This window comes from Mustela nivalis, assembly GCF_964662115.1.
Source record: "Mustela nivalis genome assembly, chromosome: 7".
Taxonomy (NCBI): domain Eukaryota; kingdom Metazoa; phylum Chordata; class Mammalia; order Carnivora; family Mustelidae; genus Mustela; species Mustela nivalis.
In genome coordinates, this window is record NC_139026.1 from 13,462,514 (window position 1) to 13,485,708 (window position 23,195).

At 43.9% G+C, this 23,195-nt stretch overlaps 1 protein-coding gene across 5 annotated transcripts in view; it reads left to right on the forward strand.

Annotated features, from left to right (window-relative positions):
• Positions 1 to 23,195, forward strand: part of SYN3 (synapsin III) — a 453,379-nt gene that overhangs the window by 128,745 nt on the left and 301,439 nt on the right. For all 5 annotated transcript variants that reach the window (XM_082740547.1, XM_082740551.1, XM_082740550.1 and 2 more), the window contains exons 5-6: positions 17,967 to 18,123; positions 21,543 to 21,632. In XM_082740547.1, the coding sequence (XP_082596673.1) occupies positions 17,967 to 18,123; positions 21,543 to 21,632 (247 nt within the window). The remainder of the gene's footprint in view (positions 1 to 17,966; positions 18,124 to 21,542; positions 21,633 to 23,195) is intronic.

Genomic DNA, 23,195 nt, shown 5'->3' on the forward strand with positions numbered 1-23,195 from the left:
TGATTCTGAGTCAAGAGTTCTTTGAACTGCTAGGTCTGCCAGACTCCGTTAAAGACTTGCAGCAGATTTTAAGAGTTATAAATGCATTTTTAAATTTATCCATATGTCTCATTATAAATTCACTTAACAGTATTGTTCTCTTAAAACACATAATCAATCCTATGAGCCAGTTCTCATATGGCCATCCATGAAAATAAGGGTTCAGAAGGTATGCTGTATGCTATTGGTTGTTTACCTTCTTTCTTCCCTACCAAATCCTGAGTCTATTCAGATGTTTGGTGGCCATATGCTTCAGGGAAACACAGGTCCTTCTCTGGTACCAGGGATGAATCTTGGTTCCTTTCAGCTAGTTTTAGTCTTTCTTTTCCCACTGAGAGATGCAGTTCTGACCAGGGAGGTCTGAGAGGCATCTGCTGGGGGGGATTCTGGGAAGTCTACCAAGCTTCTTTAAAGTAATACAAGAAGAGGGTCCTTTCTGGCAGGCATGAGAGTATGACTCAGGGAGCTTGGGGGCTCACTGATGACACAAAGGGACAATATGAGGACAAAAGTCTATCCCTGAGAATAAGAGTTAAAAGGATACAAAGCACTTAGGTCCTTGAGGATGAGGTTGAGCCCCCAATGTACTCACCCCTGTGACTCCCCCATCTCAGTGATAGAAGTAATACACTTTATTGACTTAATCATCACTGTTATTTGTAGCTCAAATCATCTTGCATACAGAAGATAAAAGCCAATACTGTCAAACATCTTTTTTTGTGCCCAACTCCATGGCACATGACATTCTTATAAATACTTACTGGCACTATATTACATTCAAAGCTGTATGGCAGGCAATTGATGTTATATGCGCCAAGATTAGTTTCATTCTCAGAAGTGTTTATTGATAGCTACCGATTAGAAACAACCTCAACTGTCCATCTGATATTGGGTAAGTAAATTAGCAAAAATCCATATAATGAGACACAATTAAAAATAAAGAAGTATCTGCATTTGTACTGATATGTAAAGATTTTCTAGATATGCTGCTATGTAGAAAAATAAAAGAATACTATATGGAAGCCTTTGAAATCCATGGTCATGGAAAAGCATCTGAAGTTCCTTCCCAGGACTGTGGTGGTACAGGCAAGGAACTGGGAAGGTGGACACAAGACCCTAAACAGAATTTTCGCCAGGGATGGGACCACTGAGGACATAAAGTGATAATAGCACTGTGAGAAGCTTGTTGCTATCAACGGCAGGAAATCTATGGGACCCACTGGTGGAGCTACAACATGGAAACATCCGGCAAGATCTGCTTCTTGAGGGAAAGCAGCAGGGATCAGGTGGTCATATAGCAGGGCTGCTGTATGTGCTCTCATATACATGAATTCCCTATTTTTAAGCTATAAAGACATTTTAAAAAATCATATTTATAGAAACTCTGGTGTCACCAATGAATGCTACTTACCTGTCAGCATCAATATTGTGTTATGTTATGAGCTAACATAACATTAATCAAGGGCTCTTTGTGTGCCAGATGCCAGCCTCAACTCTATCTGGATTGGCTCATTTGATCCCTGTAGCCACACTATGAGCTGCATTTTATTGTTACCATCCTAATTTTTACAGCTGGGTAAACTGAGGCATCAACATGTTAACTACTGTTTCAGGATCACATAGTTGGCAAGTGGTATAGAAACAGGAATTGATGAGGGTTGCTGGGGAGAGGGGGGTTGGGAGAAGGGGTTTGGGGTTATGGACTTTGGGGAGGGTATGTGCTTTGGTGAGTGCTGTGAAGTGTGTAAACCTGGCGATTCACAGACCTGTACCCCTGGGGATAAAAATATATGTTTATAAAAAATTAAAAAAAAACAGGAATTGAGCCCAAAGTCCATGCCCAGAACACTCCACTAATCAACCTCTAGGGTTATTGGAAAGATTAAATGAACTCATGTATGCTTAGTCAGTGCTTGCCTTAGCCAGTCATGCTCAAAGAGGAGACTGTGCACCAGCAGTGTTAAAATTTTGTTAGAAGTCTATTAAAATCCTTAGATACATTGCCCAGGTTCAGCCATACTTGACTTTATGTGATCACTGCATGCTGACATGTATCTTAGACAGAATTGAGTATATGGAGTCCCACCCAGCAGAGGAAAGAATAAACCCATACCCTGGCTGAGCCTTGGGGAAACATACCTTGCTTTCTTGTTCCATAGCTATTCATTGACAATCACCGCAATAGGCCAATCAGAGGTATCTGACATGGTCTTAGGAGGTACTGAGACCAAACCATTCCCAGTCTGGCTATGTAATCTATGCACATCAAAACCAGATGAATAATTCTTCTGCTCACTTTAGGCGCTCCATGGGACAGAGATCTCAAACTCCTTCCTTTCCCAGGGCCTGTCATATAATAGATGGTTAATAACAGTGCATTGAATGAGGATGCCATCACAGCTCACCTGGTGGTAGCTGTCTTTTATGCCGAGAACACCTAACAGAAGCTCTCAGCCTTGGCTGTCCATTATAATCATCTGAAAAGCTTCTAAAAATCCCCAGCCTCAAGCCATCACATCAGAATATTTGAAGGCGGGGAAGGAGAGGGAAGGACAAGGTGTGAATAGTTCTGAGAGCTCCCCAGGTGATTCCAGTGTGCTGCCAAGATGGAGGGCCCCTACGCTAGAAGCCAAATTGCAGAGGGTTGACTTGGCAACTGCCAAACCAGCAGAGTCACAGTTTGAGATGCAATGGGTAAAGCACAGATGGCTTCCTCGAAAGCTGCTTCTACCCTCTACGTCTTTGATGGGTATATGAGTGGAGCTGGGAGCAGCCAAGATCCTGTCTTAAGAAGTTCCTGAGCACAGTGAAAGGTGCAGCTGGAAGCATTTATGCTAGAAACCCTGACTGGGTGATAGTCCTAAAAATTATTGCCATCTGTCTCCAGTAGGGAGGGCCCACATTTGTTCCCTCCATCCTCCACAGCCTTGCCTCCATCCGCTGCTCAGTCTTCACCCATGGGGGCCCCTGGAGTGGCTCCATTTAGTTTAAGAATTTTATGGAGCATCTAGATTTCTTGCAATAGACCAGGCCCTAGAAATACAGATATAAATCCAACATCACCCCTTCCCTGGTGGGATTCACAGCCCAGAGAGAGAAACAGGAAACAAATCTACAGCTAGGATGTGGTATGATAAGGGCCACGAGAATACTACAGAGGATAGAGATCTTAGAGGAGGCGGGTGAGGAGGGGGCTTGAGGAGGTTCCAGAAGGCTTCTGAGAAGAAGTGGAAACAACACTGATGATTTTTTTCTTTCCCTTTTGAAATACTCATACACCTTTTAAAAATAATTTTAAAGATATATAGTTGAACACATCAATTTATTGAATATTCACATTTTGCTGTGCTTTATTTTTTTAAATTAACATATGATGTATTATTTGTTTCAGGGGTATGGGTCTGTGACTCATCAGTCTTATATAATATCCAGTGCTCATTACAACACATACCCTCCCCAATGTCCATCATCCAGCCACCCCATCCCCTACCTCCCTACTCTCCAGCAATCCTGTTTGTTTCCTAAGATTAAGAGTCTTTTATGGTTTGTCTTCCTCTCTGGTTTCGTCTTCTTTCATTTTTTCCTCTCTTCCCCTATGATCCTCTGCCTTGTTTCTTAAATTCCACATGTCAGTGAGATGATATGATAATTGTCTTTCTTTGACTTATTTCACTTAGCATAGTACCTTCTAGTTCTATCCATGTGGTTGCAAATGGCAAGATTTCATGGTTTTTGATGGCTGTGTAATATACTTCAGAGCCTTAAAAAAAAAAAGATTCTAAACTATTTCATGCATAGAAAAAGTACAGAGAATACTATAACAAACACCCATATACTGAGGTGGTTGAGCTGCCATTCTGGAGCCAGGCTGCCTACCTCTGCGGTGTGACATTAGAGAAGTTACTTAACCTCTCTGTGCCTCCGTCTTATTTTTTTTAAACCAAGTACTACCTCAAATAGGTAATTGTCAGAATTAATTAAGATAAATCTTTTAAAAAGAAAAATGTCCTCACACATACTCCATGATTCATAAACAATGTTACCTGTATGTTCATGACCCTGATTGTTGAATCTTAACATTCTGCTGCATTTGTTTTAGATATTTTCTAATAAAGAGTATCCTATGACACAAACTTTTTAAGAACCCTCCGTACAGCGCCCCCCCCCACCTTCTGACTGCTAAGATAGAATAAAGTTAGCCAGAGGTCAACATGGAAAAGTCCACTGCAGAGCACAGAGCAGGGGAGCCCCCAGGCTTCTGAGGAAACCCTTCAGTATGGTCAGAAAGGAAGTTGACCTATGGGCAGGGGCGGATACTGGAGAGATGGCCGGGGCACATCAGGGAAGACCACCAAGAGCTCCTACACCGTCCATGAGTCCTACCTGGGAGCCCATTTCCCTTCACAGACCTCACATCCAACTCTCCCCTGCCAGGAAATCCTCAGAGTCTCTTTTAAATGGCTCCCCTCAAAACATTAACAACAACGAAAAAAAAACCAAAAATAAAGAAACTTCTCCCACACTTGCTCCCCAATCTGGAGGATTCCACCATGTATGGGCCAACATTGAGAAAAGAGGGGAGACCCACAGGGGCATCAGGAAGGGGGCTTAGCCTCCCTGAAGTCACTGCCACTTGATTGCCCCAGAAGCAGGGAACGGGTGATTTAAGGCTGTAGCCCAGCCAGGACCATTTAGCTCCCCTGGGCCCCAAGACACTTGCACTGAGCAATTAGCTTGAGGAAGGAGTCTTCCTGGGAACTGTATACCCCACCAGGTGGATATTCATGCCGAGTGAGCTGATAAGAAGGCCCCCTGACTTGTTCCATAGTTAACCTGAGGCATGGATATTTGTGGGGAAGCCTTGGGTACAAGTATACACTACCGCCCAGTCTGGGTTGGAAATGTGTTCTCCCGTCACTTCCCAGCAGGACCATCATCTTTTATCTCAAAATGGGCTGTTCCCCATCCTTCCCTCCCCTCCACTTCTCCAGCATCCGTTCCAGCCGCTGCTGAGGAACAGCTGCTCTGAGGTCCGTCTCTCATCAGCTGCCTTATCTCCCTGATGAATAATGTTCCCCTTTCCTGAGCAGCAGCCTGGCAGGAGGCCTGCCCCGAGTGGAGCAGGCATGGAGCAGGCCGCTGACAGCCCTTGGAGCCCAGGCAGCTGTTGGAGAGTGGGGCAGTCCCCCAGCCCCCACATGGAGTGAGGACTGACACTCCTGCCTCACAGAGACATGCCACCCTGAGGCCCTGAGCCCACCAGCCCTTGCAAGCAGCAGCTCACAGACTCAGCCGTTCCAAGCACATCTCAGTCCCCATTCACCATGCTGGGTGCTGGGGGAAACACAGGCACATGGGACCTTCAGGGATGGGGCCTGTTTGTGGGAGATTCGGTCTTTACCTACTAGTACAAACCTCCATACTGCATGTTGAATCACTCCAGGTCTCGGTTTTCCACATCTGTAGAATGGGCTAATTGTAGTGTTGTTGAGATGGCTGTGTTTCTCTGCTCTTATCCCCTTTGCCAGCCAGCACACCCATCCTCCAGCACTGTGAGTGCCCCAGTAACAGTTGTACCTCTAGCTTCTGAAGAGCCTTTGGCTGATGGGCTGATGGCCACTGCATCCCTGACATAATCTAAAGGCTAACCTCCCTCTGTCATCCATCCCCTTTTGGTCGGGGAGTTGGTAACTGAATGATACTGGGAATGTAAAAACTGAGGCCTCTTTCCTCAGGGTGAGAGCTTCAGAGCAAGCCCTGTAGATCAGACTAAAAGTGGGCTTTACTCACAACTACACCCCTTCCTGTCCTGCTTCCCTCACCCACTTCCCGGCTTTGCTTCAAGAGCACACCCTCCCTCCTGGAATCACAGCTTTTTGGAAGCTTGTTTGGGGCTTGACTTCTAGGAGACCCAGCCCTAGATAAGCACCTACTTCACAGGGGCTTTATGTGAGGATTTGAAGAGATAAGGTTTGAAAAGCCCCTTGGTGCCTGGCACTCGGCAAGTACTCAGTAGCTGGTAATCTTGATTCTTATGAACTACTGCTATGTGACAGAATGTCACAAGGGAACTTGGACAGACACAACAGAGAGGTGGGTGTTGAAAGCCTTGGTTCTGAGTCTGGATTGGAGGGCAGTCATGCCAGGAAAGGCCCCTGGAGGTCACTTAGCCCACTTTCTTTGTCCCAGTAAGGAAACGGGACCCAGAGAGAAGCAGCAGTCTCAGAGACCCATGACAAGTCAGGGACAGAGCTGGACTAGCTCATGTCTTGCTCTTTTCCCCTCACTCTGCCTGCCATTTGGGCATCTTCAGATCCTCTTTTTTCCTGGTAGTTGTTGAAGTGTTGTTGTCTTTAAATGGTCTAAGACCCTGAGAAGTAAAGCCAGAGAGCACTCCTTTCCCATGTGGATCTCTAGGGTACCTACTGCATATGGGACACCTGCTAGGCAATCAGGGAAGGATCCACAAACATAAATACCACCCCCTGGTTGTTACAGAGAGCTTCACCATTTTCATAGTGTGTGTGGGGGTGTCTGTGGGTGTTGGTTAGTTAACACTAGCTTTCCCAAGAAGTGAATAATCCAGCCCATTCTACAGGACAGGTATTGTTAAAAGCAATCTTTTAAAGATCTTTAAAAGCAGGCAGGTGGGCAAGGGTATTTCTGGACTCACTGTGTTTCCATATTAAACACTAAGAAATATTCTTAATTTCCACAATGCTCTATCTGAATGGTCCTTTGATATCCCTTTCATTTTCCCCAAGGGTGTACAGAGTTTCAAACACAAGACAAATCAAGTCTTTTGGGGGATAGCTGTGGTCCCATGTGGTTAGAGTATACTGCATATCCTAGGGAGTGGCCTCAGTGGAACTCAAGAAGTTGACTGAAACCGTACTGAATGTAAGACATTGGTATCATTCAAAAGTGTTTGATCTACAAACAATGGGCAGCATTCAGAGCCCTCTGTCCAGGATGCTGACATGGTCAGACGTGGGTCCTACAAAGATCTGTCTGGGCACTGTGAAGAAGAGACTTTAGGGGCAAGGCAAGACCTCTGTCCCCAGGAGATACCCTTGAACAGGTGAAGAGTTAAGTAGATGGCCACAAATTGTGAGCTGTCAGAAGACATCATATGGATAATTTCCACGTGACTAAGACACAACTGAGTGTGACAGGAATGGAAGATAAGGAGAATTCACTGAGGAAGTGGGGTTTGAGTTGAGCAAGTTTTTGAGGGGCAGATTCCTAAGCATGGGGAGTGGCAAGGACAGAGCGCATTTGTGAGCAGATAGAAGATGACTGTGAAGGGCAGCAGAGCCAGGGGCCAGGCAGAGGAGATGCAGCTAAGAGGAGAACCAGACCACTTTCTGAGGAGCACTGAGTACCAGGTAAAGAAGTAGGAACTCCCATCTGTTGTCAGGAAAGGCTCCTGGAGGGCTTTGAGCAGCAGCCAAGTAGCATGAAGAAAGCACGATTTGAAGATCAATCCAAGAGTGGAATGCAGAAGTGGTTGGCAGTGGGAGTGTTACCTCCCCAAGTTACAGATCATGCACTGACCACTTCCAGGCCACATGCCCTGTCCAGGAAAGTTGGATTTGTCCACCCAGTGTGGTCCATCACTTTTACAAAAGGCAGATTTCATGCAAAAGATCTCCTACAAGACAGATTTCTGGCTTCATTTTAAAAACAGAGGATTTGGTAAAACCAGACGCAAGTATTTCCACGTGGACATTGTCTGCTGGAGTTGGGTCGCCATGGTCTTCTTTAGGCGCAGCCTTGAGTTTCATGAGAGTTTTCCCATAGAAATCCTGCTTTATTTATTTTTGGTGCCAGCCTGCATGGTGATTTTTAAAACTTCTTTTGAATGAGTCATCAACATTTAAGTTTTTGAGGATTTCATATAAATATCCAGATTTGGGCTTCAACAAAAAGTCATTAGGGCCATCTGGGACCTCATTCTTATGTGGCCGTAATGGCTGGAGTTCAGGCTGTTCTCTCATTCACCAGCCCCCTCTACCCTGCCTTGCTCCTGGCAGAGGTCTGTGTTAGCTGCCATTTATCAAAGAGATTATGCTTGCCTATAGAAGTAGGAAATGTTTCTTGTACTTGAGTCATTACCAAAAGTGAGAAAATGAAAGATGGTGCAAGATGTATGCCAGAAAGGCCAGAGAGTACATTGTGGAAATTAAGAATATTTCTATGTGTTTACTATGAAAACAGAGTGTGTGTTAGAAGGATACCACTGAAAAAGCTACTGGACAAGGCTAGCACACTTCATCCAGCCCTGAGGTCACCTACTTGGGCCCTGTGGCATTTAGCTTTGGAATCCCTGGTGTCGAGGCAGGGAAATTAAATAACACTCAACAGTCTGGATTCTGAGTCAGGCCCTGTGGTACAGAGAGGAATAAGGTAAGAGAGTATGACCCCAGGGACTAGGAGCTGAGGGTCTATTGAGCTGTCCTGGGAATGAGGCAATTGGAGGGAAATGAGAGCAAGAGGGGGATACTTCTGGAAGGGAGAATCGGCAACATTGGTGGCTCCTTACACAGTTGGTGTCAGAGAGAAGAATCGGAGATGGCTTCAGGGTGACAGATCCTGAGATCCTTGGAGCATGATGGGTAAGAGAAGTCAAGCGATCCACTTTGAGCGAGGCTGACAACTTGGGCCCCGGCACAGGGATTGTGAAGTGCTGAGTGTTCAGGTGGGTGGACAGTGCTGGTTGTATCATGGTTATGCACATTGGCTTTGAATCACTCAAGTCTCATGTGGACCTTGTTCTTGCTTTGCTTAATCTCTCCATGCCTTAGTTCCTTGAAAATACTCCTTTCCATGCAAGATCATGGTGGGGATTAAAGATAGCTTAATTAAAGCTTAAAAATGACTCCTGGCAGGGGGCGCCTGGGTGGCTCAGTGGGTTAAAGCCGCTGCCTTCGGCTCAGGTCATGATCTCAGGGTCCTGGGATCGAGACCCGCATCGGGCTCTCTGCTCAGCAGGGAGCCTGCTTCCTCCTCTCTCTCTCTCTCTCTCTCTCTGCCTGCTGCTCTGCCTACTTGTGATCTCTGTCTGTCAAATAAATGAATAAAAATACTAAAAAAAAAAAAAAATGACTCCTGGCACAGAGAGAGTACTCTCAAAACCTGAGTCATTTTCACTATTGCCTTTCACTATTGGCAAACCTCCTGAACAGAGATGATTCCATAGGCAAAGAACCAACATGGAGGCTTGCAGAAAAGCCGCAGGAAGGGAGAAAATGGTGAAGTGAAGAGCCAGGAAGAAGTATCTGGGAAACAAGGGGAGAGGGTGTCTTTGAGGCAGAGAGCAAGTGTTTGGGAGGGGAAGACAAAGATCATGCTGCAGAGGCCACGGAGGAGCTTAACAGCAGGGGTTCACCACTGGGAGAGATTTGGTGCCCAGAGGACTCTTGACAATGTCTCCAGACATTTTGGGTTCTCACAATCCGAGATGGGGTGCTATTACATTTAGTGGGTAGCAGCCAGGGATGTTCCTGATACTGTGCAATGCACAGGACATTCCCCCCCCCCCAACAAAGAATTATCCGGCTCTAAATAATCAATAATGCAGAGATTGGGAAACCCTTCTCTAGAGCCAGGAGGCTATCAGATTTGACTCATCGTTACACCACCAACAGATGTGTGACTTGGGCAAGTTTCTCAACCACTCTGTGCCTCATGTTTCCTTCTCTGGAAAATGGGGATGATAACACCTGCTGTCAGACTTAAATCAATGATGATATATAGAGGGCTTGGAATAGAGGCTCTTGGTATGTTAGCTATTATTAGAAATCAGGGAAAGTGAGGACATAGAAGAGGTCATTGCATCTCGGTTTGGCATTTTGGAGTGACCTCAGTGTGATTTCAGAGAGGTGGAGAGGAGGCTGAGCCAGATGCAGAGGCTTGTGGAGATAAGTACATGGGAATTGGGACATCAGGCATAGACTGCCCTGTCCAACAGTTGTAGCAATGGAAGGAACAAGAGGCTAAGTATATGGCCACCAGGCCAAGTAGAAGAGCTTGCTTCACATTCATTTATCAATGCCAACCTAAAGTTTTGGTTAATGCCCGAACTGTATTATAGTTGACCCTTGAACATAGAAGTTATTAGGGGCGCTGATCCCCTGCACAGCCAAAAATTCGTATATATAACCTCCAACTCTCCCAGAACTTAAATACTAATACCCTCCAGTTGATGAGAAGCCTTATCAATAATATAAACAGTCAGTTAACACCTACTTTGTGTACTATGTTTATCTATATTCTCACAATCAAGTAAATTAGAGAAAATATTATTAAAGAAATCCTAAGGAAGAGAAAATACATTTTTATTACTGTACTATGTTTATAAAAAAAAAAATCTGAGTATAAGTGGGCCTGAGCAGTTCAAACGCATGCTGTTCAAGGGTCAACTTGGTCAATGGAAATTTTCAAAACAAAAGAAATCACCAGCAGTCTCACCACCTTAACAAATTAGGAATTTTCCATCTCTTCTTCCAGGACCATCATTTTTACTGTGTTCCCTTTTCCATTGTTTTATGTCACATGAAATTGTCCCATAAGCATTTTCCATGATATTACATCATTGTTATATGTGTCATTTTTTTCCAAAATGAAGATAACCTCATTGTTTTTTCCTGGTTATAGAAATGCTCTGTGCTCCCCCCTCCTTTTTTTTAATGCAGATAGTACCAAAAAGAAGAAGAATACAATAACCCCCGTTTTCCATCCCACCCTTCAGAGATAATAACCAAGTTAGCATTTTGGTAAACATCCTTCCAAATACATCTTGGATTTATCAATGTGTTGATTTGTTAATTCTTCCATGTACATATGAACATTCCTTAACCAGCAATTCATTCTCAGCCTTAAAGCAGAAGTTTCTTTATTATTGGGGTGGGGGTTGTGTCTTGGGAAGTGGGGAGGCAGCTGTAGGGAGCCACATACAAGAGCAAAGAAAGCCAGGAAGCTCTGAAGGTGGCTAGGAGGAGGAAATGCTGCCTAGGTGTGCAGTGTACTCGTGACCACAGGCTGTTGTGGCCGAGCACCACAGGCTGGGTGACAAGCAAGAGAAATGTAGTCTTGCACAGTTCTGGAGGCTGTGAGTCTGTGATCAAGGTGTCTTAAGGGCCACACCCCCTTCTCAGTGATGCAGGTGACTCCTTCCTTGCCTCTTGCCAGCTTCTTGTGGTTGCCAGCAGTTCTTGGCATTCCTTGGGGTGGAGACCTATCACTCCAATCTTTGGTTCCTTTGGCACATGGCATTTTACTCTTCTGTGTGTCAGTATCCAAATTTCCCTTTTCCTCTAAAGACACCAGTCATGGGATGAGGACTCAGTCTACTCCAGTATGACCTCACCTTGACTTGATTAAATCTGCAAAGACCTATTCCCAAATAAGTCACTTTCACCCCAACAGGGAGTAAGACTTTGGTGTATCTTTTTGGGGGACACAGTGTAATTCATAACATGTGGGATCTCCAGAGTGATGGAAGAAGAGGATAGAGCAAGGATAGAGCAGTGAGGACTCCTTCTCCGAAATGAAAGGGAAGGAAGAGACTAGGACAGAGAGATGGAAGATTCTTGAGACTTGAGAAGGGAGATGAGGAAGCCTCCTTCCTCCAGCAAGTCATGTCTGTGTTTTATTAACCTCCTGATGGTTCACAAAGGGGGCCCCGGATTCTTCAGAGAGCCCAGCCATCCATACACCCCATGGGCCCCCTTCCCCACCGTCATCATGCCGTGCAGCTGGCAGCCGCTATGCAGGCCCCACAGGCCTTACTGCAGCATCCTGTTGTCTGCTCCTTGCCAGACTCTTGGTTGGCTGCCACCTAATTTCTTTTCAGCCTGGACTAATTTCTTGCAGTCCTCAGGCTGGCGGGAAGCATCCCTAATTCCCAAAGCCCTTCCATATGGCCCTCTGTCTGCAGAGTGTACACAATCTCCTCTGTTTTATCCTTGTCACAGGACAGTCATCCATAAGCCTTCAGGAGCATGGAGACCATTGCAGTGTTTTGATCTCCTCCCTTCTTCTCAGCACATCCGTGCTCATTTCTCTTGGTCTCCTTTCTTTGGATTCTGTGCCCAGGGTTGACTTTTCAGACATGGAGGGAGATGGAGAAGGTTCAAGAAGTGTGGAGATGCTTCAGAAGAAACCAGAAGCCTCTCTGCTGGTAGACACCAATGTCAGAAAGCCTGAAGCCTCCCCAGGCACGGCTGGGGTCAGATCTGGTGTGATGGGTCAACATGTGATCCAAAACAGCAGCATCCCCCCCCCCCGTTGTCATTCTGACTCTTGGGGGGGGAACAAGGGACCATTACAAAATTGCAGTCAAGTGGCTGAGAATAATGAGGTTTCTGTTTATTAACTTATGTCCTAGGCGAAGCCCAGCCAAGATCTGTTCTTGCTACCACAGGCTTCTGCATATTTGAGGGAGTCATTACACTTCTCTGATGCTTAAAAGTCACTCAGCCCTCGGCTGCCTGTCTCTTGACACTCCCTGATGCACCCCGTAATCTCCAGCACTGCATCACCTATCCCATCTCTACCATTTAATTATATGTTGTCCTTGATTTCCTCTTCAATGCTGACAGCCAGTCAGATCTGGAATCAGGAATGCAAATAACATAGCTCATATTTAAAGCTGAAAGTACAAGAAAACCCAGGTATAGGCTCCAGCCAGGATGTGCGATATTGAAGGCAGCCTTCTTGCCCAGGCATGAAAGACACAGGGCTTGGACCAAGTGGGACTGTGGAGACAAGGACGCAGGAAGAGGCTCCTGAGAGCTGTTGGGATTTCTTACCCAGCCTCATCTTTTGCCACCACTTCAGACCTTATACTCCAGTAGCCTTATACACTCCTCTAACCAACTGCAAACTTTGCCACTTCTTCCCATTATCAGTCAGAGCAAAAGTAATGGCAAGCAACTGACCCTATTCACCAGTGTAGACAACAAAGGGAACTTAATAGGTCATATAACTCAGAAGAAAAAGATGGAGACAGGGACCATTCCCTCTACCTGGAACACCTCCAAAACCTTGCCCAAATGACAAACCCCAACTCTTTCTTCAAGACCCAAGCCTTCCAGCATACGCTGACCCCCCACTCATTCCCAGACAGAGATGAATACATCTTTGGTCCACCAAATCTTCGAATTTTCTACATGCTCCTATTATTTCACTTACTTACTGTGGCACTTTGAAAGTCTTTGGAACTGCACCCAACTTTTTTTGGATTGTGAGTGTCCTAAAAACAGGGATCATGTCCCTGTCATCTCAAAGTCTCCAGCCTCTACCAGGGTGCTTGGACCACTGCCAGGGCCTAAGAATTGCTGGTGGCCACATCCTTGGATGTTGGAATAATATTAGGACTTGGCCATTCCCCGACTGAATAGAGAAGCTGGGGTGCTGGGTATGGAGGGAGGGACTTCCTGCCACAGGTCACTTGGTTCAAGGTACTAATTTTTCTGCATTCCTTGCAAATCCCTCCTATCACAGACTGTCAGGAAGGACCCTGTGGATTTTTTGCAGCAGTGAGTGGTAGCATTTGAACTGTAATATGTGCCTGGTTTGCGCAGGTTTATCACTCATAGAAAGTGTTTATTTTTCACATATTATACTTGAGAATCTGAAGAGGTCATGGGGTCCATCTTGAATTCCCTAGGGTTAAAACTTTCTTGATAATGTTAATATATCTCTAAGAATACAGAGCATCTTCCCTTGTAAGGTAGCCCCTAGCCACATGATACATCCTGACAACTCTGTCAGCACCAGTTCTCTTCTCTAGGAGTACAGGTAGAGAGGTCCTTCATTTTTCCAGTGGTCATTTCACTTCTTGCCCATTCATTTATTTCCTCATTTACACATGCATTCATTAACTTGGTCATCCATTTAACAACATTGGTATGCTCTATTTTGTTCAAGACAGGCAGATCTTCTGTTCTCATTGGGCTGTCATCTTTAGTGGGAAGAGACAGATAAGAAAAAACTAAGTAGATAAACTGGAGAAACAAAATTGCCACAAGTGCTGTGAAGAAAGGAAAGTAGGACAATATGGGGTTTGACGCAAATTTCAATAGAGAGACCAAGATCAGTATCTTTGTGGAAATGAACCCAAGCTAATGAGTAAGTGATAAGGATGAGGCCCCCTGGGCATCTTTTGGGGAAGAGCGGCAGGAGAGAGTTAGAGGAAGAGAAGGTGTCAGTGTGGCTCAGTGGAGGTAAGGGAGGGAGAAAAGTAAAAAATGAGGATAGAGAGGTGGGCAGGGGTCTTGTTGCCATGGTAAGGAGCCTAGGATATGCTGTCAGAAAGAGGAAGCCTAAAAGGGGTTTTTAAGCAGGGAAGGGCTATAGATTTTGAAAAAGAGCACTTTGAACATAGCATCTTGAGGTAGATTGCCAAATCCTTAAAGACAAAGAGGGGGTGACTACTACTTTTATTTCAAAGAATTAGAAAGATTCCAATTTAGAGGTGAGTTCTTGAAGTCCTGGAGAGAAAGCACATCTTAATATCTGGGACTGGAATAGGGCCATCCCAGCACAGGTCCTCAGATACTTCTCTTGGACGATATCTTGGAAGGGCTCCCTCTTTTTCTAGAGAGCCAGATTTTCCCCCTAGGCTGTGTCTTTCTTATGAGTTCTCCCCAAACACTGAAAACCTAGCAGTCTAGCGAGCGTGAAAACTTTAATTATTTCCTCCTGGGGCAGAATGGAGTTACCCCCAGTGAGACACCAGGTTTGCCACCGCTGTTTTCTGTGGGGGAAGCTACACTGCTGGGAGTAAGGGGTGTCTCATGGAGGACCCTCTGATCATCAAAGCAGAGAGAGAAATCAGAAGGGAAAGACTGATAGATTTGACTAGGAGGGAATGGAAAATGTGTTTATATGGTTTTTTGAAGATGCATAGCCATAAAAAAAATGGGGGGAAGCAAACAACTAGTAAAAATAGTGCCACACAGGACAGTGTGATAAAGGACAGCACCCTATACACAGAGCTCTGTGAGCAGACTTTTACAGAAAAGAAAATGCACATCGTTAATGAAAGTACTCAAGCTCACTAAAGTCGCAGAAATGCGAACTAAAATAGCAGTGGGGATATAGGGTATCTTGTGGGAAGTTACTTATCAAATTAAAAAAGTGTCTGCTATGCTGGGGAAGCCATAGTCATGTGGATACTGTCATGTGTAATTGGCGGCTTAGGTCTTTAGAAAGGGGGACATGTTTGGGTATTAAAAAAAAAAAATTCATACCCCTTAAGCCAGTAATCTCACTTCTTAAAAATCTATCTTAAGGAAATAGTTAAAAAGGAATTCATTGATTTGTGTGCAAACATGTATATGTGTGAAGTGTTGGAAACAGCCTACTTGATAATAGTGGATGACAAGTTGACTTCATTATGGTATATCCATTCAGTAGACTGTTGGGTGGCTGTAAGAAACAATATTTTTGAAGATATTTTGAAGATTTGAAGATATTTTGTAGAGAAATGCTCACACTAAAATATCATTTGGAAAATAGAAAGCATGAAATCAATTATGAGTATGAATGTACATTATATACATTAAAAATAGATAATTGGATTGTAGTGTACATATAAGGAGACATATAATAGGTTATTAGGGATTTTCTCCGGTTGAGAATTACAGGTAATTTTGTTTACTTTTTTGTGTTTTCAAAGCTTTTTTTTCCTTTTACACGGCAAACATACATTGCTTTTAAAATCAGGTAATAGCAGAAAATAGTTATATTTTGTGAGTGCTGTCGTCATCAGTTCCCAATTAGAAACACACCACTTGCCTCTTCCTCTCTTCTTTCTCTATTGCTGTAAGAGCCAGCAAATTGGAACACAAAGAGCAGGAAAGCCAGAGGAGAGACCTGGGTGTGATGTGCTCTGGCATGGTTTTGCCTGGGACACATCACTGCCTTGCTATGGCTTCGGTTTCTCTGTCTGTAAAACACATTAGTTGGACTGGTTCAGCTCTAAGAATGCAATAAGGATATAGACATAATAATTACAAGCTTCTAACCCAACTCTGACCCTAACTACAGAGTGACATGATTGACCATCTCCGTGACCACAGTGTCAGCCATACCCAACATGTTTCCATCCACCTTGTTCCCTGGAATGAGTTACAGCTCCATGGGGGAGAACTTAACCATTTCCTTTAGGGACAAGAGGATGATGTTCATGTACATCATTCATTCCTTCAACATGTACTTATTTCACCACTGCTCCCCTGGCACCAGACCCTGAGGTGTACAAGGAGACCCAAGCTCATACCAATTTGAGAAGTATCTGTACCTGCAGCTCATTCTTTCCTTCTGTCTCCAATGGGGCAAGTCCTTTCTGTTTGACAGTTATTTTAACTTGAATTTGAATTATTTCAAGAAAAATAGTTTATTTGAAGCTAAGTGTCTAACTCAGGATGAGCCAAGTATATCATACCATTTTAAGGGTAAACCACCTATGCACTGTGAAGCCGATTTTCTTGTGTGACCTAGAAGGGAGGAATCTAGAAATAGATGGATCCTTGGCAGTGCAAGTAAAAGAGTGTATGAAGTCATTCCCCTGGAGCCATGTGATGGAGGGAAGACTATATGGACTTGGAATGATCACCCGAGTTCACACATGGCTCTCCTGCTTCCCAGCTTTGTGACTTGGGGAAGTTTGTAACTTCTCTGGGCTGTGTGTTCCCATCTACAAAGTGGGGACATAGTCCCAACCTTACCTTTGTCTGCTTTGTGAATACTAATCAGTATCAGGTCTCCAAAGGGGCCCAGCAAAGAGACTACCATGTTCTTGGTACATGAATATTCTTGCTGCTTTCCTGAGGCTGCTACTTAAAAGAGACAAAACATGTTTGAAATAAACAGATTATATATGGATGTACACATATTATGTATATATACACACATATATGTATATATACATACCATGATGCATGGTAGTTGAGAATTAGGGCCATGAGGCTACACATATCTGAACCTGTCGTGTACCTGCAGCATGTCTTTTTGAGCAAGTGACTTAATCTTTATGAGCCTCTGGGTGCTGTTGACACAAAATGAACAAATTTTGGAATAAAAAAGAAGAGTTATTCAAGCCCAAGAGTATACACAATCTTCCAAAGAAGAGAGTGTTCTGGTAAGGGAACATTTGATGTAGGTTTATATATATTTTGCATAAAAAGTTGCAAATTATTAGACAAAGAACATTTCAGAAAGTTGCAGGCCTTATCTTAAGTTTCTAATATTTGCAAGGCTGTGTGACTTGAATCTTACTAGAACCAGGGAAGTTTCTTACTTTTTCTTATCTTTGTGTTCAGAATGTTCCTTTTTGGTTATTTTCTTTAACAAAGCAGATATACACCATGCGCGCTTGGGGCAGACATAGAGCCTGTGCTTTGAGGTTTTGCCGAGTCATTTTGACCTTGGTAAATGTTGGAGTATAGCTTCCCTGGGAGCTGAGGAGCAGGGCCCACAAACATTGAAAGTTGAAAATTTCCTTTATCAGTGCTCCTCTGTAAAATGGAATTTCTGGCAGCATTGCCCACGTTCTTGGGCAGTTATGAGAGTTCAGTAAGGTAATAGGTGCTGCCTAATAAAATGGAGGTGCATTCACATTGTCCTCTGATAACAAATGAATATTTGTTCAATTTAGAAAATCTAAAAAACCACCTAAAAGAGAAAATGAATAAAATATGAGTTCTTTTCAGCCCTTCCATTTTGTAGCTGCTGTGTGTTTGCATCTGACTGTCCCCATCCACACTTCCCCACCCCATCCACATTCTGAACTGAGGTTCCTGGGCTGGCAGCACCCATGCCAGGTCATTGCTATCCCCTGTAGGCTGTGATCCGATGCCCTGGTGTTTCAGCAATGCCTCATGTAGTAACACTGCTGCGGGCACTTCTCTTTGCAGATCCTTCAAACCAGACTTCATCCTGGTCCGTCAGCATGCCTACAGCATGGCCTTGGGTGAAGACTACCGAAGCCTGGTCATTGGCCTCCAGTATGGAGGGTTGCCTGCTGTCAACTCTCTCTACTCCGTCTACAACTTCTGCAGCAAGCCCTGGGTGGTAGGTGATGGTCCAGGCTGACCTAGAGTGGGGTAGGGGGTTGGCAGTGGGTGGTCTCCCAGCCCTGAAATAGGCCCATCCTCCAGCATGGAGGCCTCAACAGTGGGTCTTTTTTAAGGAACTGAATAAGCAGACTGGACCCCAGGCCCCTCCTGGTAATTATTGCCTAACAAGTATCATATAACAACATAGTATGAACATAGTATGATATAGTGTTATATTATAATAACATTAGTGGTAACAGGGATATTATTCTTACTAATATTAAATTATATCATTTTTGTTAACACTGGGCACTATTTATTGAGCACTTACTATGTACCAGAAAATTATGCTGCCTGGTACTCAAACTATTGCTATCATGTGAAGTGGACATCATTACTCCATTTGAAAGAAAAACAAGCTCAGCTTCAGAGCAGCTAAGGAACTCACCCAGGGTCATGTAAACTATGAGGGATGAAACCAGAACCTGAAGCCATATCTCCCCAAATCCCAAGACTTTATTTTCTCTCCTTTGTATTCATAAATTTCATTCATCCTTTTATTTATTTGAGTCTCCATTCAAATGTTACATGGAAGAGAGGCTTTTCCTAGGATACCACCCCTCTATTCCCCCCAATACTTTCAATTCCCTTACCCTGCTTAATTTTCCCCCTAATACTTATCTTCATCTAGAAGGATATATTTATCCATTCTTTTGTGTATTGTTTGTCTTCCTACCAGAAGTAATTCATTCACTCAACAAATATTTATTCAGCACCTGCTATGTTCCAGGCACTGTTCTTAGTCCTAGGAACATGGCAGTGAGTAGATCAGACCAAAGTCCCTGACCCATGCATCTTATATTCTAGTGATCAGAGGCACATACAGTAAGTATATTAATAAATTGTCAAATACATAATATAAGTGCCAAGAGAGAAAATAAAGCAGGGAAGGGAGATAGGGAAGGTGGAGGCTGGGGATATGTACAATGTGCTCTGTGGAGCTTTAGCCATCTTGTCTCTTGTTTCCCTCTGCTTGATCTCTTGGTGGTAGGACAGTGGTTGAGGACATGGGTTATGGAGCCAGACTGGCTAGTTTCAGGAGCCTTGGTTTATGAGCTATGTCATCTTGAGCAATTTGCTTAACCTTCTAAGATTATTTTCCATATTTGTAAATGTTGATAATAATAAGGTCATTCTGGTAGGTTTATGAGTGAATACATTTGGCTGACACAAAGCATACACTCAATACATGGGGACAGTTATTACATTCATTCAATAAATATTGGGTGCCATCAAGGTCTCTGCAGAGTTGGCACTCAGTATTTATTGAATGAATATATAGATTAATTTAGTAGGTGTGGAGAGTTTTTAACCACTATTTTCATGGTTCTGGTCTCCTTCTCATTCTACCCTGAGATTTTTGGCTTATAGCATCCCAGATTTGATGCCACTGTCTGGAAGGGTCTTAGATAGTATTAGCCCACACCCCCTTGTTTTTCCACATGGATATCGTGATGGCAGCAGCTACCACTCATCAGCCCTGTGTCCTGTGCTGAGCCCTTAATGTACATACTGTATTTGATCTTCAGAAATACCCTGATAAATACGTATTTCTAATATCTCCATTGTATGTATGAGGAAACTGGAGGTGGGCATCTCCAAAACTCATGTGCTTGATCATAGACTTCCTCTCTCTCTGGACTTCAGTATCCTTCTCTCTAAACTGAGGGATCCCCCATTATTTCCCATGTTTCTGAGTTCCCTCAAACCCTCTAGGTGGACTCAATGTAGCATCATATTTGCAGACTGTACCCCAAGAGTTTGCAGGCCAGTTCTAGTGTGATGCAAAAAGTTCTTAAGTTAAGCATTCTCTCTGTCTGAGCCATTAGTGTTGAGTTACTCCATGTCAGTCTGGTGTAAGACTTAGCGCCCATTCTAGCCATTGGACCCCAAATTTTAGCTTACTCCTTCTTCCTGATCAGATTTACCATGCCCTTTCCACTTATGACCACTAGGATTTCCCTTTTGCTTTCTGGGTAAGTTCCAAGCTCCTTGTTCCAGCCTTTAAGACTCCCAATGGTCTGTCATGGATCACCCTCTGTCATCCTCTCTCACTGTCCCCTATACCCAAGATCAAAGCTATGATAGCCACTGCGTGTCTCCAGGGCACTACTCTCACTGCACACCTAGAGTACCCTTCCATCTTCTCTTGTGTCATCGGTTCCAGGGAATCATCCTGAGCCCTACTCTGTCCCTCTTCCAGGCACCTCAATCCTCTTGCTTTCTTCCAGCAAGACATTATTATCTCAGCCACCTGCCCACAATCTTCCCTCAAGACCTGGTCTCCTGTGCTAATCTTCTTATGGAAATATTAAAGCACAGTACTGAGCACAAAATGAGCTTCCAAGGGTGCTGAGTGGGGTGGCATAATTGAGGAAAGTGAAGTCCAAGACCTGCCTTCCAGGAGCTTACCCTCCAGCTCTAGAGATGGTAGCTACCTCTATGGCAAAACAAGGCTGTGCTGAAGCAAGAGGAGCCAAGTGTGGAAGGGATACAGCTCAAGCAGTTGGAAATAAGTGTGGTTGTAAAAGCAGAAAAAATAGAGTTGACCCTTGAATAGTGCATGAGTTGGGGTGCCAACACCCTGTGCAGTTGAAAATCTGTGTATAACAATTGACTCCCCCAGGACCTAACTACTGATAGCCTATTGTTGATTGGAAGCTCTACTAATAGCATAAATAATTAACACAATTTCATATAATACATGTATTATATGTTGTTTTCTTACAGTAAAGTAATCTAGGGGAAAATGTTAAGAAAACCATAAGGAAAAGAAAATACATTTATAGCACTGAACTAAATATAGTTCACTGAAAAGAATCCCCATGTAAGTGTTCCTGTGTAGTTCAAATCCCCGTTGTTCAACGTGTTAGCTGGGATCTAACATTTGAGTGCTCCCAGGGACCAAGGGCAGCTATTCATACATTGTGTATTACTGGATCTCCTATTTTTTCCATTTACGAATGGATTTGCTTTCTAGGCTACACATTTAGGAAGTGGTGGAGAATTTGAATCCATAGTCTACACCATAAACTGTTACATAGTCCTACCTCTAGAAAAAAAGGCTTTGCAGGCTGGGATTGTGGCATGAATGTCAGCAGATTGTGCTTGTGTGAAATGTTGAGTGTGTAGTAAATGCTCATTAAATGTAATTGAGCTAAACTCAATGGTCTGGAGGAAATGAAGGGTTGATGCAACCAGGTGATTGAGAGGATAAACTTCTGGCCAAAGAATCTGGTTTTTATCTTGTAAACAGGGACTAGCTACTGCAGCTCAGCTCAGAACAGTCAGTTACTTGAGGCCTGGGATCAAGTGGGAGGTTCCACCATACTGGATAACAATGATTGACCAGTCCTCTCTTTTCTTCTCTCCTAGTTCTCTCAACTCATTAAGATCTTCCATTCCTTGGGTCCTGAGAAGTTCCCACTTGTGGAACAAACATTCTTTCCCAACCATAAGCCAATGGTGAGTGCCCTTTTTTACTCTGATTAACTTCGTGATATGGAATGAACACAGATGTCCATGTTTTCCATCCCTTTGGATGGAGGAGTGAGCTAAGGGGTCACTCCCTGACTACCTGGGTTCTAAGGAGGTTGTGGTGTCCTGTGGGAATGCCTGGTTTTCCTAGGGAAAGAATCAACACTTTAGGTGAAGTTTCAGGTAGCAGGGTAAATGACAAAGGTGGATGGCATTCCTTGGGATATTGGGAATTTTCAGCAAGTCTGGGGACAACTTGAGCTGGCATTTTGGAGACAAAGTTTGATAATAAAGATAAAAGATGTTTCAAAAGTTGGAAGTTGTTTCCCTTGAGCCCTGGGCAGAACCTGGTTTCAACTCTCATCTCAATAAAAACAGTAATATTTTATTGGTGTTGATCATCAAAGGGCAGTTTCCTTGTATGTTCTCTGCATTTTGACTTTTGGATGTACCTGAGGTTGTCTCTGGGAAATGGTTGGAGCTTAGCTTGGAGCACATGGTAAAGCCTCTCATTTGGAGGACAGCTGGGTGGGAAGGTTAACATCTTTCTGAACAGGGTAGAGAGTTCTCCATCCCACAGCCAGAAGAAGTTGGGCATGAGAGTTTTGTGCAGCTGGAAATAGCCTGTGATGTGTGTGCTTGCGTGGTTGGTGGTCTTCTTAAACTGGTTAAAGGAATGCTGGGCCATGGACCCATGCTTGCCTCATGAGGAATGTGAATCTTGGGGAACAGGGTAGTTAACACGGTATCCAAATGTCCTAGATGGACCCAGGACTGCGGCCTGGATGTAGAATCCCAAGCTCAGACTGCTGACCTGGACGATTCTGTTTGGAGGCACTGATGAGTAGGAATGCAAGCTCCAAGGAGGAGCAGTCAAAACAAGTAAAAAGGTTTCCATTGATTATCTTTCCCTTATATCTGATCTGGTAAGAGTCTTAGAATCCAGGATGTGCTGCTTAGAATATGAAGATTTGTGAAACCTGGCATATTCCAACAAAGCGTGAACACAGTAGAGAAAAGTCAAGGTTTATCATCAAGGCAGAATGAGTTTGAATCCTAGACTGCCAGTGTACTAAGTCTTGAGCAATGAATTAACTTGAGACTTGGGTTCCTCAGCTGGAAACTATGGAGGACAGTGGGGCAACCTCATTGGGTTTTTGAAGTTTAATGTATTCATGTGTAAAGAGTGCTATGCCTGACATATGATAGGTGATATAAGTTGAATAGTTTAAAATAGGGGCATTATACCCTGGAACATTGTCAACAATGTAATGAAAGTTGGGTGAGGGGTCTGGAGCCAACCCAGCCCATTGAGGATAATAGATCCAGCTGTAAGCTCTGGGAGGAGCTCACCAATTAGTGGGACCTCTTGATTTCCTGGCATTCCCCACTAGACTGAGCCACACTTGGAATTTCAGGCAAGCATTTGGCATCGGACACTGATGTTTTCAGCCTTCCCCTCTCACTTCCATGGTGTGAGATTCTTAGGAAGAAAAATGGGGAAAGCCATATCTGGTCTGGGAATACCTGTACTGGTTACCAATAGTTAAT